Raw genomic sequence first — 20,727 nt, 5'->3', positions numbered from 1 at the left:
TTTTTAGCCAACTCAATTTTTGATAGGAAAAAAGAGGAAGTAAAGCGTATGTTTTTTTTCCCGTTTTGCTGCATCCTTCCTTTATAAAGGACAAGTCATGTAGAAGAAAACATAAATTATCCATATGAAAATTCATGAATAATATAGGAATACTGCTTCGTCTTTTACAAGGAAATAGGACAAAGTGAGCAAAGAGTGGACTGAAATACTGCAACAACTCTACATTATAAAAACAAAGGAAAATACTGTATAAACTATAAGTAATGTCGATAATAATCACTGATTGCTGGTCATAAATTCTACATATATTACCCCTTTTACATAAATATTGCATGAGTCCAGGCTCTTAAATTGGTAAAGGAAAATGATCATAAAATACATAAGCATTTAGTCTGATTAGGCGTGTCTGTGTAATTGTTTTTTACTCTTTTATTAGTCTTAAAATCAAATCAAACATAAGCTTCGACAGAAAAAAAAGGACCCAACATAAGTTTTTTGACATATTTATTTAAGTGGACAGAGTTTCTGTCTAAACAAAATACCAATTATTCCAGGGACTTTTGTACTTTTATGATAAAATCCTCATAAAAATAATTTGCATTTTCATATACAGATAATGTGAATACTTTAGGGATTAAAAAAAATACATTACTTGTAGATGAATGCCGCACAATCAATTTTAGTTTCCTTTTTTTTTGACATTTTATTTATTTTTTCTATGAATCCATTGGAAATGATGGGTAACCTGATTTTTTTCCTGTTCAACATTACAATAGAACCCACCAAAAAGAGATTCCCTGCATTGCAAACATATATTTGGTATTACTCTGGAATAATACTATTTAGCCAGGATGATTTCTTTTTTCTCATTTTTTTGCCTTTTTTTTACAAATAAAGCCTGCATGCAAACCAGTGGCACAAAATATAAATATATCATGTTCCTCTCACAGTAGACACTCTTTAAAAAAACTCCTCTCAGCTTGCAGCTTTTGAATTCTGCACAATAGTTGTGGAAAGTGTATATTATAATATATAGCTTAAGTAATGCATGGTTTTCATGCTATGTGATGGTGTGTACTGTTTGTAGTTCTGCTTGTGTTCCAGTGGGAGATGACCAACATTATAAAAAACACCCACTATGCTATTAGAACTGCATTCCATTTGTCATTAAGCGTCTCCTCAACCAAAACTATATATCACAATAACTGCTGGACGCTGTCATGCATCCCGCTGTATAATTCATAACTGTCTTCTACGCCACCATAATAATATGCGGACATCACTCACTTGCTCCGAGGGCATAACTCTCGACCATTCCCTTACAACGAAAGCAACCTCGCTTATTAATCAAATCAATTGAGGTGCATGTTGTACCTTTTCATAAAGTTTGTAAACAATAGGCGCCGTGGTACTTCTAGGTGAATATATGTTGACTACTTCTGACTCAATGTGAAAAAGATGGCAACAAATGTCTGGGTTCCACCAACAAATATTTACTAAAAGTACTCAAAAAATGCAGATGAAAGAATTGGAATCTGTGGCTGTGAAGGATGTATTTAAGTTAATATCGGAAATGGTTGTAAAGTGACAATCGCAAGAAGTAGCCGATTTCGGAAGAGTTGACAGGGAACCAAATTGTTCAGTTTGTGGAAGATAGCTTCTCAGAAGTATGTATAAAATGTTTACTTGGCTTATCTTCAAGTAGACAACAGCGCAATTACTCAAATTAACAGAAAAAATACAGTCCCTCACTGATATTGTCAACTACGTTAGATTACCCATCGAATGTCATATTTTCGACGAAACGTCTTCGAGCTACTTCGTTAGTGCAGAATGCTGAAAACTTCACTCAAGCTATTTACCCTGTTTTCTAAACTTCTCTGCCTTAGTCAAATGACATTATGGGTTTGATTAGCAAGAGAATGCTAGTGCATTTGCGTACATGTAGTACATACCGTGACGTCATGGTGAAAAGGTCTATACTTGATATGACATGCAAGCAATCGAACGGCGTACAACATTTGGGGTCATGCCATTTTACTCGGAAGCTCAAACATTTCGAGCACGTCGTTTGGTATCTACAGATAAAAGGCTACTCGGGTTAACCCGCGCCAGGTTCCACCTCAGCGCCTCGAACGTGGCGTTTGCGTTTCTGCTACGGAGGCCTGCATGTCTTTAAAAGACTACGCCTAGATGCCTAATCTAAAAGGCGACCCCCACATCATTGCAGGCCCAGTTATTGCCGTACAGTGGCTATTACCGGATTGCGGCTGAGTTGACCGTAAAATATGCATCTAGTGCTCACGAGAAGATGTCCTCCTTGTCGGCTTCTGGAGAGGCAGGTCTGGAAATGTCAAAGAGACCTTGCGGTGAGCCGGTGGTGGACGTCCTAGCTTTGAGGAGCTGTAGGGCTTCGGCGAGTTGCGCCTCTAGGCCTGACATTCGTACGTTGAGGTTCTTCAGGTCGTCTTTAAGTTCCAGTTTGAGTTCTTGGAGAGAGGCCTGTAGGGTCTGCTCGGGAATGGGGCAGAAGGAACGTCGGGTTTCTGGCGGCTGGACTGGACTGCGGTCTTGCGGCGTCAAGCGGAAGTCGCTTACTTTGTCAAGGCGCAGGTCGCTTTTGGTGATGCCGCTGTCGCACGAGTCCGTCTTCTTCAGGGGCATCTGCGACTCGAGACCTTTGGTCCGTTCAGGCAGGGTCTCCATAGATTCGGCTTTGGACACTGTTTTCCAGTTTTCAGGTTTGGCCATGGATTCCTTGAAGCGTCCCCAGCCTTTCACTTTGCCTGGCTCGGCAGCCCGACCTCCCACTAGGGAGACGGGAGTTGGCACTTGTAGCTTCACCTTGTCAGAAGGGGCGCAGCTAGGGGGTGACGACACAGGCGTGGATGATGACGGCGTCGCCGGGCTTTCCGTTACTGTCACAATGCTGGTGGTAATGATCGCCGTTTTGGGAATTTCCACGTAGAGGGGACCCTTTTCCACATCATTCTCTTCACTCGGCTTTTCCGTGGCCGTCCGAGCCTCCCGCTGCTGCCTGAAGCGCTGGAAAAGTTTACGCACCGGGTGGTCGGGAGGCAAGTTGAGAGGGGCTTCGTTTTTCCGCCTCTGGCGCTCTTCTTCCTCTCGTTTCACATCGCTGATTTTTCGGAACACCATCTAAATAAGAAATTAGCATATGATTTTTAACAATTTTACCGACAGCGGCAGAGCATTAATCCTCCCTTTCAGACAAAATAGGAATTATTACACCCACACACTGACTACATACAAAAAAAGAGCTGCAACACGCCTTTTGCATTCCAATAATCTCGAGGCACAGCACCAGCTGAAAATGTTTTAATTTAATTTAAAAGTCACCTATATTTACAGTGTTAAGTCAAGTTTTATCAACACATAAACCTTCAGTCCGCGGACCCCAAACAACCTCTGGTTTGTTCATTCATTCATTTTCTGAGCTGCTTTATCTTCACTAGGGTCGCGGGGGATGCTGGAGCCTATCCCAGCTGACTTTGGGCCAGAGGCGGGGGGGACACCCTGATTTGGTGGGCAGCCGATCGCAGGCCACAAGGCGAAGGACAACCATACCCAGGGGCAATTTATAGTGTCCAATCAGCCTACCATGCATGTTTTTGGAATGTGGGACGAAACCGGAGTACCCGGGGAAATCCCATGCAGACCCAGGAGAACATGCAAACTCCACACTGGTGGACTGACCTGGATTTGAACCTAGGAGCCCAGAACTGTGAGGCCGACACGCTAACCACTCATCCGCCGGTCCGCCCACTCCTGCTTCATGCGATGTAAAAATACGTAATGTATCGATTTTATTCTTATAATTTTAGGACGTTTTCTCCCAAAATTACTTCAATCTCTTAATAATACACGAAAAGCGTTTTTGTGGTCATACTGACTTTACGTTATCTAAAGTTATTGCCTGTGAACCCAAACAACTTCCACTTCGCCATAAGCAACAAAATAACGGTAATCTTGGAATATTACACTTTGAATCCTATAATATTATAATATTATGGATTCAAAGTGTATCTATATGGATTTATTGTTTGTCATATTTCAATCTTAATCTCAGAATAGTACAATGTATGATATGTTGGCATAGCACAAACAATGTGCTTGCGGCTCAGTGGTTGGTAAACACTGCGGTAGATGATTTATTAGATTTCATTTTCTGGACCGCTTTATCGTCATTAGGGTCATGGGGGGTGCTGAAGCCTATCCCAGGGGACACTCTGAATCGGTAGCCAACCGATTGCAGCATTTACTATATAAAAGTTTTAAAAAATAGATGAGACCTAAGATTGGATCTTGTGGGACACCTGTTGCAAGATATATGAGAGTACATATTGTAATTTAATCAAGGGTGGGGAAAAAGTCTTTAATCGATGGTTCGCAATAGATCTCCTTGCAATAAATTATGGATAAAGCAAATCCTCAATCGATTTACTTCCTGGCTAGTAGAAGACAGCACCACCATAAAATCTTTAAACCTGATAACCAGAATAAATTTGGATACCTTGTATAATTAAATTTCACACTTGACGGCTGGCTAGAGACCTGGCAATTTCCATTCAAACTTTTATGAACTGTTATTATATATTTATTTTTTGGTGTAATGGTCCTCTTGAAAGCAACCTCATTTAATTTAAGGCCAGTGAGCTGCCGGAAAAGAAACATAGGCAAAGTTCCAAAGTGTGAACAAAGCCTAAGCGTTCAAAAGCAGAATTCAAAATCATTGAACTCAAACCATTTTTCATGTCAAGTCTCACTTGGCTATCAAGCGAATCGGCCGCAAGATTTCACAAGCTCGCTGAGCGCTTATTCAATCCACCTTAGGATTTCCCAGCAGGACGCATACAGTTCTATACTCCCCTCCCACACCCCCTCCAAGCAAGCCGCTGCCGGCCAACCGTTATTTCAGTACCGCAGATGAGATTGCCTCTTCATAGGCCGGCAATTCAATCTTAGCTGGGCTCTCTCTTGGGCAGGGTGACCTTAATATGAATGAGGTAATGATTGGTCGCAACTGTGCTTGTTCAATTCAGACTTGAAGGATAGGGAGGAGGGAGCAGGTTTAATATATGAAGCCAATTTACCGTCAGTGTCTCAAACCTCCCTGGCTACATGGCTGATTCGGGAACACGAGGGTTCTTTATCCATCGCTCGGGTTTTTTGTGCACGCGGGGGGCAACGTCACTCACCCTCTTGCGCAGGTTGTAAGTGAGCAGCAGATTGCGGGAGAAGTGATTGGAGAAAGCCGTGTAGAACTCAAGCACTTTCTGCAGGGCGTCACGTTTAATGACGTGGAGGTCGCAGTACGTCAGAGCACGCACGTTGGCACAGGCTTGAGCCAGAGTTACCTCCTTCCAGAAGACGTCCCCAAAGACGTCCCCCTTTCCTGCCCGTGAAAAGGAAAAAGACATTAAAGGCGGCCAGTCGGGCTCCCTTGACACAGGCCTGTGGGATTTAGTTGCTTGCTTTGGGCAAATTGCTTTACATAGCGTTTAGGATTATTTTCTTGGACTTTGCACTCAAATTCTTTACAAGAGGGTTTGCCTCAGCCTGGTTCACCCCCCCTTCCTCATTCCCCGGCGTGATCTGCACTGTAAACTCGCATCCTGTCTTGTCCTATTCCCTTCTGTCGTGTCGTTTTCTCACAGGGCACACAAAACATTAACTGGAATGCTGTTTTTTCGTTATGTACACAGTCGATGCCTTGAGATACCAGTAATCCCACTAGCAAATTTTTGGAGATAGATGAGATTTGATGGCAAATTTGGGTCAGCAGTGAAGTAGCAGTGAATTAAATTTGACTTACTCCATAATATGATTTCATTTGGCAAGTTATCATCCATGAAATCAAAAAGTGTCTGTTTTATTGATAACTTGAGGGTTTTGGACCTTCTTGTGTGTTCTCCCCATGCTTGTGTGGGTTTTCTCCGGGTACTATACTACCTGTAGTTGGCTTTGATAGGCTCCAGTGACCCTTGTGAGGATAAGCGTATAAGTAATAGCATTTAAAAAAAAATTTTTGAAGCAATGGGGATAGGCAAGCATTTGTCCGGTCAAGTCATGTAACTAGAGTATTTTAAAATATATAACGACTAATATCGTATTTTATTGAGTCTCTACGTAGAGTATTTTAAAATATATAATGACTAATATTGTATTTTACTGAGTCTCTTAGGCTGGCCTTACACTACCAATGATCTTGTATCATTACACTTTACAAGCTTTTTGTTTGAGAGTCTTTTTCTAAGTTATTGAAATATGCAAACACAACAGGATTTAGAAAACTTGGTTTGTACAGCACACTAATCTACAAAAAGATTCTATCCAGACTGACTCGGGCCCAAACATCCTAGACATTACATCAGAATGTATTAGAAATTCAACATTTCTGGAAAGCGCTTCCTTTCTAAAAAAATGTCCGCATAAAAAGAGGGAGATTCGTTCATTTTGGTGTCTTCTGAGAGCATTTTTCATGGATGTGAACTGTACAGCCGTTTGTAATCTCTAATGCAATCAAATCCAGTGAACCGTGTGGACAAATGCAAATTTGCATAGTCGCCATGGTGTAAAAAATAAAATAATAATAGAATCTTTCAAATCAGTTGTTTTGTTTCGAATTTTAATAATCAGAACTGCTTTCTACCCATTGTGAAGCTGCCCACTGTACCAAGCTGCCCACTGTAGTCTGATCCACACGTATATCAAACATCTTTGTATAAGTGATCGTGACAGCTCAGCGCCGTCCTAATCGATCGGCGAGCAACTTGGCACAGTTCAGATAAAATCTGACCGCTTATGATAAAAAAAAATCCTTAATAACTTGATTCCCTTGCAGTGTTAGGCACCTTTACAGTAGTATCAGAAGAAATACTAATCTTCATCTGTGTCTGCGTGCCTGTATTAATTGTCCTCCTGGCATTTGTGGTGGACACATCGGTAGGGCAAATACAATAAATTTTATTGCAGCAGTAAACCAAAAAGCACAAACTGTTTCAGTATTGTCTTCCAATGGTATTTCTATGTTTTTATAAATCACAATAGAAAAGAGCACAGGTGTCAAAGTGGTGGCCCGGGGGCCAAATCTGGCCCGCCACATCATTTTGCGCGGCCCGGGAAAGTAAATCACGAGTGGCGACTTTCTGTTTTAGGATCAAATTCAAATGAAGAGTATAGATGTATATTAAATATCCTGATTTTCCCCCGTTTATATCAATAATTGTATCTTTTAATCAATTTTTATCTGTTTTTAGTTCAAAAATCTAAAAATAGATAAAATATTTTCTGCTTTCCACTATAATATGGAACATAATCATTAAAAAAGATTTTCCTTTACTAAGAAAAAAAAGCTTAAATAAACATTCTTTTAGATCTATAAAAAATGGAATAGTTAAAGCTTTTAATCCAGTTCTTTATTTATATAAAGAAAATCTAAATATTATATCTAAAATGGTCCAGCCCACATCAAATCGAGTTAATGTGGCCCGCGAACCAATAGGACAAGTCTGACACCCTTGGAATAGAGTGATGCAGAATAGTATAAAAACAAAAGCACAAAAACTTGCTTTGATGGAATGGATTGTTATTTTCATTCATTAGTGTCATCCTTTCCTCACAGGATGTTGCACTAACTGTGCAATGTTATTGTCATCTACAGTGCCTATGCCATGATTGTCTCTTTTCACTCAGCCAGACCCCCATTGTGTCCTTCTGCATTTCCAATAACTATCCATCTCAATACAAATAGCAGCAGAAGCATTATCCTGCATGACTAAACAGCCAAGCAGGACAGGTAAAAAAAAATTGCCACCCATAAGATTGAAAGGTTGGGTCTGTTTAGCATCCCCTTTCCCCTTCACAATGAATGAGATCTTGCCTGCATTCTTGGGGGGCTTCATTATCCTGTGTGTTGTGTATTCTGCAGCACCATTAAGCTAATGAGATTTGGATCCACAGTAGTAACTTGTTATCACTGGAGGCTGCGCCCACGGGATTGGCGTATCGGCCTGACAGCTTATTGACTTCTTACAAAAAAAGGGGGGGACGGTTTGCAACCTTATTGGTTGCATCGATCATGTAGTGAAATAAGTGAGGAAGTTCTAAATTGCTAGCATTTCATGTATTTTGTAGACCTGTTTAACACATTTTATCCCACTATCCTATAATTCTTTCCTGACTTGATATGAAGTTTTAAAATTTCATTCAGATGTTCTGAAAACGATCCAAGAATCGGAAAATTGTTTAACTGGAGTAAAAATGGGTGAATACAAATTACATATGAATACAGGATTGCAGGGTACTGGAGTCTATCTCAGCTGACTTTGGGCCAGAGGCGGGGCACTCCCTGAATTGGTGGCCAGCCAATCGCAGGGCACAAGCAGACAGACAACCATTAATGCTCAGACTCATACCTAGGGGCAATTTAAAGTGTCCAAACAGCCTACCATGCATGTCTTTGGAATGTGGGAGGGAACCGGAGTACCCGGAGAAAACCCACGCAAGCCCGTGGAGAACATGCAAACTCCACATAGGTGAACCGACCTGGATTTGAACTCGGCACCCCCACTGTAAGGCTGGCACGCTAACCACTAAGCCGCCGGGCCGCCCTGAATACGCATATTTTAATTAATATGTGGTAATCCTTATTAAATAAATCAAACTCAATTAAAAGTGCAAATGTACTCTTACGTTCTCCTTTGACTAATGGGAACTTACCCAGGATGGCTACAACCTCGTCGTCCTGTATGACTTCCAGCGAGCCCGACACCACAAAGCAGAGGCTGTCCACGCTTTCGCCAGCGTGGTAGATGAGGTCGCCAGGGGCGCAGTGGATGGTCTGAAACTCCATAGCCAGCGCCCGCAGGCAGCCATCGCTGGCCAGTCGGAAGGCCGGGTGTTCTTTGAACACCTTGCGGTTGAGATGGACGCAAATGTCTGCCCGCATGTCCTTTGGACAAATCTGCAGTACCTGAATGTCAAAAAATCAACCTGATTAGAACAGCGAGCGGGGCTGCAATATTGATTTTCCAAATGATATTACCAGTCATTTTCACAGCGCACAAAAGCGGATTATGTTGCCGTCCAACAACAGCGTTTAAATACGCGACGGGACTGGAAACACCTGCGGAGTGTGTTGTTAAAGTCGTCGCGCCGCCTTTCAAACAAATCTCTTTGAAGATGAATGTCACAGACGGATTAACCGCCATTTTTAGAGCCTCTCGTCGTGGCATCCGCTTGGGCGCCAACAAAAGCGGGGTTCGTTTCCTTCGGATGGCATTAAAGTGCATGGATCTAACGCCAATTAGGGGATCGGAAGGTTTTGTGTGGTTTGGAATGTTTCATTCTTGGGAAATATTTGACAAAATACTCAAACCTTAAAGAGGCAACATGTACCTTTTCCGTGTCGATGCCTCGCGACATGGACCAGGTGGATGCGATGTAGTCCATCACCCGCTCGCTCAAGCCTTTGGGCACTTGGTAGAGCTTGAGGAAGTCGCGCACACTGTTGAGCATCTCGTGGTAGCGGTTGGTGTTGGCATACATCTGCTGGAAAATGGTGGTCACATTACCGAAGATGGTGGCGTACAGGAGAGCTGCGGGAAAGCAAAAATACATTGGCAAATTGTATGAGGAAACTTGTAGTACTTTGACAGGTTTAGAATTAAGGCAATGCAGTTTGTTCGTAACTCACTGGTTGCTATTTACTTAAATACTGTAGATGTCCCATGCAATGAATAATCATATTTCATTGAATTTAATGAATAAGTTCATGTTCCAAAAGAGTGGTGGCGAACATGCGGCTCTCGGGCCACATGCGGCTCCAAGTCAAAATGAATTCTTATCATACTTTGTTTATACTTTGGCTTTTTTGTCTAGTTTCCCATTTCTCTTATTTTTTAAACACACTCAAATTTATCAAAAACAAATGCTAAATTATATTTAAAAAATAATTTGGAATCTTTGATTTTTTTATGCTGCTTGTGACAAAAGGTGTGGCTCTTTTTCTTATGAGATTTTGACTCTTTGTGTCTAACTTGTTCGCTATCCCTATTATCAAAACTTGCCCCATTTATTTCCAAAGTCCTTTTTTTATCCGCAATTTCCAACCTGTTACATCTCACATAACAGAGGGAATAAAAAAAGGACTCCTTTTTTTAACCCTCAGGTCAGTTGGTGAAAAAAAAAAATGAAGATGTGAGTGTGCGTCTTAGTCAGATTGTTGAAGTCGACTCAAACAGCTGTCTGGCAGCTGTATGCACGTTTCGATCAAAGCGGCCAGCATGCGCATGTCTGTGTGGAGGCCTAATTAGCCTTTTCGGGCATGGGTCGGCGAGGAGACATGCCAGCCGCAAATTTCAATTATCCTCAGATCCTGATGACAGTAACCTGTGTTGTGTTTGTCCACTTTGTGGCGAGCAATCTTAAGTGCCAACAACACAATATCGCTAATTAAAAAGTACTCCAAACTCCCCGGAGGAGAGGCTGAGACGCTCTAGCGTGTAATTTGACATTGGGGAGACAAAAGGAGGCGTTTGTTAACCCTTCGCACGTCCAAAGGATTTAGCATTAGGTTTTTAAAGTCGGATGAAAGATGAGATTTTGTTCTCTTTTTTTCTTCTTCTTGGAACTATATGGCTGTCACTGATTGTGATGGACGTTTACTCCACTTGAACGGGCAGGGTAGGCAGTAAATGATTATGTTTCAGTAATATTGATGCTAATAGACATCCAAATTAATTTTCTTGTCAAAATTGTATACCTCTGTTGCAGTCAATAGCAGGCAATGAGTTGACCATTTACATGTTCATTCATTTTCTGAATAGCTCTATCCTCACAAGGGTTGCGGGGGGTGCTGGAGCCTATCCCAGCTGACTCCGGGCCAGAGGCGGGGGACACCCTAAATCGGTGGCCAGGGTAAGAGAAGATGGACAACCATTCACTCTCACAATCATACATAGGGGCAATTTAGAGTGTCCAACCCGCCTAACATGCACGTTTTTGGAATGTGAGAGGAAACCAGAGTGCCTGGAGAAAACCCACACAGGCCCGGGGAGAACATAAAAACCCCACACAGGTGGCCCGACCTGGATTTTAACCCCGGACCAGAGAACTGTGAGGCTGACATGCTAACCACTCGCCTGGCGGTCTGTCTCATTTAAATATATTATTTTTACATCCATATATTTTTTTAAAAAGGGGATTATATTTGTGTATGTTGTTACTTTGTATTACTTATATAATATAATTGTCAAAATAACAACAATCATATCCACATTCTGATTCCCCCTAATTATAAATTCAGGAATTAATAAACAAAAATACAAATTAAAATCCTAATTACGGTCTGAAAACTAGTTCTTTTTTTCCCTCTCCATTCATTCACTGCCATTGAAAATTCACTTCCAGTCCTCTCAGTCAATCATCATCAATGGCAGCCAATGATTTAAATTCTTTAAACACAACCTGAGACAAAACCACATAACCCGTGGTTTACGATCCAAAATAATCCTTTGAAAGATTGGAAGTGTGTTTGCGACTAACATGCCACATGAAGCCACGAGCATTCTCAGCATACCAAGAAAACAAAGACAACATTAGATTTACCAGGTGCGACTTCTTGGGAAGGCGGAGGGAACAACGCAGATCTAGCGAACCGTTTGATGCCATACTTTAAAGACAGTTAGTTGTCAGCCCCAAGCCACAAGTTGCTATGGCAACAAGACATATGCATAGCAAACCTCAACCAAGCCCCCCCTATCCAATCCCCTCCTTGTGCTGTGATCTTCTGCTGCCAGCACCGGTATCCAGAGCTGGCGTTAAAAATAGAACTGTATCGGGGCATCCATATTTCATAGCCAAGCGCAAACGGACGACAAGTCAATTTTGCATTTACACGCGCATCCTCCGGAGGCCTTTTTCTTTTTCTAATGACCTTTTAATGGGCTGATTTCACTTGAAATTGCACTGAAATATTTTGCTGGACGACAAGTGTGAGAAGGACTTTTTTTCTGGTTTGTCTCTTCTGCCTAGCTGCTGAAAAAAAGGCCGATCAAAAAGTGAAACGCAGGGTGGAAGGAACGGGTTTACTGTAGTTACATTCTGTGAAGGATGATACCCGTTAGTATATACTTATATATACTATAATAATATTATTATTATGTATTATATTAAGGACCATTGAAGGTGGCGGATGCCCAATACATTTCGACTGGGAGAGCAGGCAGTGAATGGTCATGAGTATGATTAAAATAAGTTAAGAATGCAAGATAATGTCTTAAGGGAAGAAGTCAACAGGTTTCAAGACTTAAGAATTTAAAAACTTCACTTTTACTAAGTTGCCATAACAAAGGTATAGTTAAGTATTGACGTGAACTTTTGTATTTTTGTTTACTGTTTTTTTTTTCCATAAAAAATATCTGGAGAAGAGCAGTTTCCATCCAAAAAGGTTTTGCATAAGAAGCCGATCTCTCATCTAAAGATACATTCTTTAAAGAACAATATCTTTATAGTTCATTTCATTATAGAAAATCACAATTTGTGATTTTTTTTGTGAAAGTAAGGACTTTTATTTTAGTACAATAATGCCTATAATATTTGTTTAATTCAATTGTTATACTTTTGTGATGAAATTAATGATTCTATTTCGATGTTATTTTCAAAATGTTTGATTATTTTTAAGCTTGAGCTTTAGTACATATATAAGTCATTCATTCATCTTCCATGTGATTTTTCCTCACAACGGTCACAGGGGTGACGGATCATATCCCAGCTAATTAACGGCAGTAGCAACATGCAAACTCTACACAGAAAGGACAGGTTGCTGAATTGAACCCTTGATGAAAGAACTGCGAGGTAAACTGGCTAGCTATTCAATATGTTTTGATCTAATTTTTTTTTAGGGATTTAGTGGTTTCTTTTATGTTAAAGACAATGATTACATTCGTATTTTCAAAAGTTATTTCCAAATGTCATGTGCTTTTTCTACACAATAGGCAAATATTTCGAGAATAGTTTTCGTCTTATTATATTTCAGATCCTTTTTTTCAAGATTTCATGAAGGGATATCAGAATAATTGACATGTTTTTACTTTGGGACAATTATTTCTGAGGTGCTCGTATTGTTTGTGCGAATGCGTGACCAGACGTTTGGTCGACGGACGTTTGGTCCCCGGACGTTTCGTCAAACGGACGTTTGTTCGCTGGATTCGCTCGCTCTCAAAATTATAATCATGAGGGATAAAAAGAACTGTCCGTCAACCAAACTTTCGTCGACGAAACGTCCGGTTACCCTCCCAATGCACACATTTCAATTCACATGATTAGAAATATTTTGATCGTCTTTCGGGACTGTTCTAATTTTTGCCAGTTAAATTGGTGGCACTTCACAATTATTGCATTTTAGCCAATCAAACATAATTGCTCACATTTTTTTCTGTTTTTGTTATGACTGCAGTCATTTAAAGACATGAATCAAGGATCTTGACGACATCTGTTGACCATATGAGAAAAGTGTTCCATCCAAATGATCATTCGTCCTTGGTGACGCTATAGTACACTCTGGTAAGAGCCATAACAGTTTGACAGTGTTTCCTTCCTCCCCTACCAAAGGCATTCGTCTGGATTTATCTCCCTTTGGCATAAAATTCCTCCATATTAGCTAAAAACGTCCCCCTCAAGCCTGCACTCTGCCTTCTTACGGGTATTATTTTTTACGAGACGTTTTTATGAGAAGCCGGTCGTGCATCACGCTCGGCACATCTTAATAATTCAGCAGCGGGTCGACTGGCGCTAATGAGCCCGATGAAGGCAAGAATAACACAGATGCAAAAGGCCAACTGTCACATGAAGATACTAGACAGACACCATGCTAGACTGTTTGTCTGTTGCATTTTTAACTCATTCACTACCATGGATGCCAGTAGACGTCCATTCCATTGAAATAGCTTTGCCGATTCTAATTGATTTGATGTCACCGTCAATGGGACTGAAACGAAGCTTAGAAATCAAATCGCTGTCTTTCACACTCACATCCGATCATCATCATAGCCACGGCAAAGATCTTCTCCCCGTCGGTGGTAGGCGCAATGTTGCCAAAGCCGATGCTGGTGAGGCTGGTCATGGTGAAGTAGAGTGAGGTGATGTAGACCGAGTCCTTATGGGGGCCACCCTCCCACTTGCCCAAGCCGCTAGTATTGAAGCGGTATGGTCTGCCAACCGTCTCGGCAAGGATGTACAGCCAGCTGTCTGTACGCACGATGTTGGTCTCCTCGTCGATTACCTCGTAGTCGCCGATGCTGTACCTAAAGAAAAGAGCATGCAAAAGTTTAATGCAAGTCGGTGGCATAAACATCGGATGCTTTTTTTATGTACATTAACATTGTTATTGTGCGATTGGGATCATTTTCACATTTTTTCCCCTTGTCTTTCCTTTCATTTTTACCTTTTAGTAGTAAAGAATATGCAATGAAAACAAGGAACTAAAGGATCATTAAACTTTTTATTCACATATAAAATTAAAATTTGCCTGCTTGTTACAAACAACACTTATCCCAGTCAGTTGAAGCAGCAGTCCCAAAAGTACAAGGATAAAAAGTCAGTAAAAATGACTAACTCACTGTAGTATATGTTGTTTTTTGGGGGAAGTTTAAAAATATTTTTTTAAATATTATGGCCCCCGAAGGATAAGAACCCTAATTGTGGAAATGTGTTATTTTCTATTATTGTGTGGCCACCCGATTGTGCCGTGGTTCTTCCGCCTGACTTTGGTCCGGGCAGTCTGGGTTCAACACCATCCAAAACAGCTGGGACATACCTCAATTGCCCTGATATTTTAAATCCAGGAAGGTACGAGGTTCTTTGTGAACAAGTGTGGGACAAAATAGTCAAACAGTTGAAGGACAATTTTCAATGATGTACAATTGTAGGAACTTTAGGAATTTCATCATCTTTGGTCCATAAAATCATCAAAAGGTTCAGAAATTCTGGAAAACTGTGGTATATAAGAGGCAATGGTGAAAACCATAGTGGATGCTTTAGATCTTTGGGCACTTAAAGGAGAAAGTACTTCAAAACAGGAAAGCTTCTGTGAAGCGATCGTAGAATGGGCTCCAGAATACTTCCAGAAACATTGTTGTGAACATGATCCCCGGGGCGAATCGCCTTTGCTTGATGCAATTCTACAGTCTAACGAAGAAGCCATTTCTGAACTAGACCCAGAAGCACTGGCATTTTCTCCGGGTCATTTATAATAGAGTATGGCAAAGTAGTGAAAAACTGTTCTGTAGTCAGATAAATTATGGTTGGAAGTTCTTTACGAGAAAACTGCGACAACATTTCATACAGACTAAAGAGGATGACAACAACAGAAGCTTTTCATAGCATTCAGGTCAAAAGCCAGCATCTATGATGATATGGGGCTGTGTATGTGCCACTGACACGGACAATTTACACATCTGTAAGGCAATATTAATGCTTCAAGGTGGTGTAAAGTCATCTTGATGATTTTCTAATCAATACAGTACTACAATACTATTTGAAAATGAGTGCTGAAAACGTGGGCACAAGGTGAGAACGTTTGAGTGCCGAATATCAGCAGAAAATCTTTGGGTCAGATTTTTCCAATTTTTCTTTTAAGTGTATTTAAAACATGCATTGTTGTCATCACAAGCCCAAACCCACTGCTTTTTGGTTCACCCCTACCACCATATAGGGTCTGTCAATTTTCCAATTTAGCAAGGACTTTTTGCACGGCAAACATAACATAAACAAATTTAAATGAACTTGGATTACGATGCAGGCACACTCAAAAATAAGTTTATAAAATAACCTTGCACTAAACTTAAATCTAATTTTGTTTTTAAATTTTATACCTTACGTTGGCTCTATTTGCCCCGCCTCCACCCTGCCTTTTTCTTATGCAACCTTTCGAGGGTAAACCCTAACCCTTCAAAATATTCCCAAAATGATGTACACAAATGTCCTCACGATAGGATAACCCACAACCACTTGCCAATGAGAAGTAGTATATATTCCGCTCGTATTATCGAGCAAGCTCCTCCACCATTCGCACTGACTAACTGGAAAAAAAACACTGAAAAAAAGTGCTCCGCCCAGTGCTCGTGGAGATATTACACAAGGGAGTTGCAACCAGAAAGACAGTGACCATGATGTCCTTATGAGCAACCTCTCTGTATGCTTGTATATCAACATTTGTCTCATATCTCATGATAAATATTTGCTCCAAATTTTAGTCGTATCTCAAATTCCTCGTATGCTGAGGTATTACTGTACCGAAAAATGAGCTGATAAAAAAGACTTATTGGAACAGTTGTTATGCTGCGTTTACGAAAGTGATGTGCTGCTGCATCTCTCTATGACCCTCTAAACATTTAACAACAACGTAGTGTCAGAAATGCAATAAAGAGCTAAAGGATGAACGTGAAAAGTTTTTTTTTCCCATTCTCATTAGTTCGCAATGTTGGCATCAACTAACGAAGCATACCAACTCTTCCAATGAGAAAAAGATGTACAAATCCCTGACTTAAGCCGTCTCTGTGGCAAGTGAGCATTTTTCAAAGGATAGTTGTATTCTTGTTTTTGTTTTCCGGATACCTTTACTACTAATTATTTTCCTAAAAACAATACAATTGATCATTTTGAACGTCACATGTCTTTGTCGTGCATTTAATATAATACAGATTAAACAGGATGAATAATTGAAATATATATATTTTTTCATGTTTAACATGTGCCAATTTCATTGGAATTAAGGTTGTACTTTCATGGGAAAATCATTTAAAGTTAAGCATGTAAAGTGACAAACTTTGTATTTTAGTGAGTAGTTGAATCACATCTGGATCAGTAGTCCAAATTTGATAGATGACATGGCCAGAAAGTGATGATGTAGCTGTTCTACAGTTGTAGACACCCCCCCCCCCCTTTCTCTCAGCACCCTGACAACAAACCGGAAAATCACCCCAAAGAAAAAAAGCGGGTCAAAACTAAAGAGATTTAAAGTGACAGCATGGCTGTCATCCAAGGGAATGGCGGTTAACCTTTTTTTTTTTTTTTTTTTTTTGGCTTGCAGTGGGACCATAGCAACTGCCAACAGCGCACTGTGGGAATCCGTGCAGCGGCTATATTTATCAGAGATGCGATTCATGTGTTGTGACATTTTATTAGGTACACCGAGAACAATAGAATCTGTGTAAGGCAAAGGGTGGGCGAAGTATTGACCCTTCTTTAACACGGAACACTATGTATTTAAATTAACACATTCGCTGCCATTGACATTGATTGATGTCTAATGATTGCTGCTAGCCCGCCCAGTTCAAAACTATTTGTTGTCTGCTAGTTTCAATGGCAGCCAATGTCTTATTTGCAGTGACGTGAAAAAGGGTTTTTTTTGCTTATTTAACACACCCATTTTAATATCACACAGAGATAACTCAAGAAAATATCAAATGCAGTTTCTAAATTTTCATTTTATTTACCAATATACAAACTACTACTGTCTCGACACTCAAAGGGTTTCAACTGACACTGATTTTGAAACTGCATTTAGTTTTGTCGCTGTATTAAATTAAAAAAATGTTGGATGACCTGAAAACCTTATGAATGCAGAGTTTAAGACAAATTAATATCAACTACAAAGACTTTTTCAAGGCACTGTAACATTCCGTTTTTGTAGTATACGTTTACGATATGTTCCTAAAATTGGTTCATTCAAAATTTAAATGGGTCTATTAATTTATTGTAACTAGATCCATAAGAAATTTCACTGTGCACTGTATAATTTTTAATGGTTATTTTTTAAATGGTATATTTTTGAGTTAGTTACACAGAACAAAATAGTATTTTATATAAAAAATTTGAAAGAAAATATTTCTCATATTATAAGTACAGCATAAGTGTAAGTATTCAGTATTTGAACAATTTATTATATTAAATTGTTGATTTGAAATTCATAATCAAATAAAGAATACTTGTTTTATATTTTTGTTGGAAACAAACACTTTAAAAATGTATTTAATTTTTATATATATAGCGATATGTTTCTAATGTATATATAAAATACGAATTGAAATAATGCACAATAAACTATATCCTATATGCACATATTCACATTTTTTAAACTTTATTTCCTAGGAATAATGTTCGTCTAGGCGACCCAATGGACGAGTGGTTAGCGCGTAGGCCTCACAGTTCTAGGATCACGGGTTGGATTCAAGGTAGGTCCTCACTGTGTAGAGTTAGCATGTTCTCCTTAACCTTGTGTGGGTTTTCTCCGGGTACTCCAGTTTCCTCCCATATCCCAAAAACATGCACGGTAGTCTGGTTGAACACTCTAAATTCTAAATCGATATTTTAGTTAGCTGGGTTTAGGCTCCAACCCCGACCCTTTTGAGGATAAGCAGTTTGGAAAATGAAAGAATAAATGTTCTTCTATATCAGCAACATAATTAGTCAATTATTATTACAATTATGTCCTCTATGACCAGATAGCAGAAGACCCAACTCACCTGTGCATTCACCTTTTTTACCCATTCGTTTGGTCGAATGTAGAATAGTTTCAGAGTTTTATTATTTATACTTCTTGCATTTATTTTTATTTTTTGGTGGTGGATACAGATTTTTTACTTTTGAAAATAAAGTTTTGCTGTGGGAATTTTTAGCTAGTGAAGCCAATGAGGTGATTAAACTTCACAGGATTCAGCATTTGCATACCAAACATTAAGGGAAATAAAAGAAACTCCACGTTCAGTGTGTCAACACGGGAGGGAAAAAAAGCCTCTAATTAGCCTTTAATCAGCAGAATGGGTGCCCTTGTTACACTAATTGGCAAAGGGAACCATTCCACTTACGTACGTACCAAATGTCCGCTTCATGGCGACCAGTTCAGGTGTAGTCTGCTTCTTGGCCAAAGTCAGCTGGGATAGGCTCCAGCAACCCCTTGCAACCCTTACGAGGATCCGCGGTATGACAGATGAATGAATAAGTGAACGTACCAAATGCAGGCCAACCAGTGAGCTGCCAAGCCGAACACGCACACCAGCAAAACCAGCACGGCAGCGCCATACTCGATGTAGTGGTCCAATTTGCGAGCCACTCTCCCCAGACGCAGGAGGCGGACCACCTTCAGGGAGCTGAACAGGCTGCTGATGCCCTGGTGGGATAGAAACAGACAGTAGACTAATTATAGTTGAATTCACACCTCCTTTAATTCAACACCGTCCACCCACATTCCCATTGTCACGGTTCAGTATGGGAAGGATGATCCAAATGCTTAAAGCAGAGGTGTCAAACACAGGTTGGGCCACATCAATGGCGACTTGGTCTCATGTGGGCTGGACCAGTTTATTTTTGGCCTTTATTGGCGCTTGATGTACATTCCATCTTAAGTTTAAGAGTAGTATTGTTTATCCCTCTTTCGCTCTCTTGTCTTTATTTCCTTTTTCTGATCTAAGAAATTGGCATGTTTGATTTACATTTGTAAGTATTTCAACAAATTATATTATATTTACTTTTCACAGACAGCCTCTAACACGACACACATTGATACAATACAGTGGTACCTCGAGATTCGAGCTTAATTCATTCCGGGACTGAGCTCGTATGTCAATTTACTGGTAACTCAAACAAACTTTTCACGTTGAAATGAACTAAAAACAAATTCATTTGTTCCAACCCTCTGAAAAAAAACACCCAAAACAGGATTTTGGAATGGAAAAACATTTCTGTTTTTTCTAATTCGCCATCTATTAACAAAGTAACATATAACTAGTGGTTTAATAGTATTAAAATGTGTTTAATAGTGCTAAAATTAGATGGATTTCGCCGAGGGGAGATAGAGGGACAGAGAGAGGAGGGGTCTTTTTGTGTGGCAACGCGTTCATAAGATAACAAATAAATTTTAATGAACTTGGATTACCATGCAGACACACTATAAAATAAATTTAATCTAACCTTACATTAAACTTAATTCAAATTTAGTTTTAAAGTTTGACACATTTATTCTCCAGCTCTATTTGCCCCGCCTCTACCCTGACTTTCAGATGCAACCTATCGAGGGTTGTTTGCTTTTGTCTTCCCTTCAAAATATTCCCCAAATGATGCACACAAATGTCCTCACAATAGGATAACGCACGACCACTTGCCAACGAGAAGTAGTATGTACGCCATTCGCACTGACCAACGGAAAAAAATCCACTGAAAAAAATGCAGTGCTCCGCCCAGTGCTCATATAAATATTACACGAGGGAGTTGTGGGGAGAGAGACAGTGCCTATGATGTTCTTATGAGCAGCCTCTCGCGTCCGCTGTATGCTCGTATATCAAAATTTGTCTCGTATCTCAAGATAAATATTTGCCCAAAATTTTACCCGTATCTCAAATAGCTCGTATGTCGGGGGACTCGTATGTCGAAGTACGACTGTACTACACACGTCACATCGTGTTAATAGATAAGCATAACAAAATGAATGGCTATTCAAATTTAGATATCCACACACATATGTAATTGCAGTGCACAGTTGTTTGTGTTATCAAAGCAATTGGATTCAAAACGCGTGGCAAATTTACAGCTCGGCTGCAGTGTAGACTCGGCACTTTTCCCAAACACCCACCAGCCGTGATTCAAATGGACACCAGTGATTCCCTAGCAGCCTGATTGCCCACATATTGTTTGTGTGTGAGTGTGTGT

General features: G+C 40.1%; 2 protein-coding genes across 5 annotated transcripts in view; one reads left to right on the top strand and one right to left on the bottom strand.

The window, feature by feature from the left end:
* hhat (hedgehog acyltransferase) overlaps positions 1-13,667 on the top strand; it is a 35,855-nt gene extending 22,188 nt beyond the window's left edge. The window contains exons 13-14 of the transcript XR_013328146.1: positions 12,776-12,879; positions 13,481-13,667. The gene's annotated coding sequence lies outside the window, so the exon portion shown is untranslated. The remainder of the gene's footprint in view (positions 1-12,775; positions 12,880-13,480) is intronic.
* The window catches only part of kcnh1a (potassium voltage-gated channel, subfamily H (eag-related), member 1a), a 41,749-nt gene continuing 21,515 nt past the window's right edge, over positions 494-20,727 (bottom strand). For all 4 annotated transcript variants that reach the window (XM_077730170.1, XM_077730172.1, XM_077730171.1 and 1 more), the window contains 6 exons: positions 19,035-19,192; positions 14,056-14,327; positions 9,421-9,620; positions 8,743-8,995; positions 5,220-5,416; positions 494-3,159 (listed from right to left, as the gene is read on the bottom strand). In XM_077730170.1, the coding sequence (XP_077586296.1) occupies positions 2,302-3,159; positions 5,220-5,416; positions 8,743-8,995; positions 9,421-9,620; positions 14,056-14,327; positions 19,035-19,192 (1,938 nt within the window). In that variant the 3' untranslated portion in view covers positions 494-2,301. The remainder of the gene's footprint in view (positions 3,160-5,219; positions 5,417-8,742; positions 8,996-9,420; positions 9,621-14,055; positions 14,328-19,034; positions 19,193-20,727) is intronic.

This window comes from Stigmatopora nigra, chromosome 12 (genome assembly GCF_051989575.1).
Source record: "Stigmatopora nigra isolate UIUO_SnigA chromosome 12, RoL_Snig_1.1, whole genome shotgun sequence".
NCBI lineage: Eukaryota > Metazoa > Chordata > Actinopteri > Syngnathiformes > Syngnathidae > Stigmatopora > Stigmatopora nigra.
The sequence above is the reverse complement of the archived record's forward strand: the minus strand, read 5'-3'. Positions and strand labels throughout refer to the sequence as shown.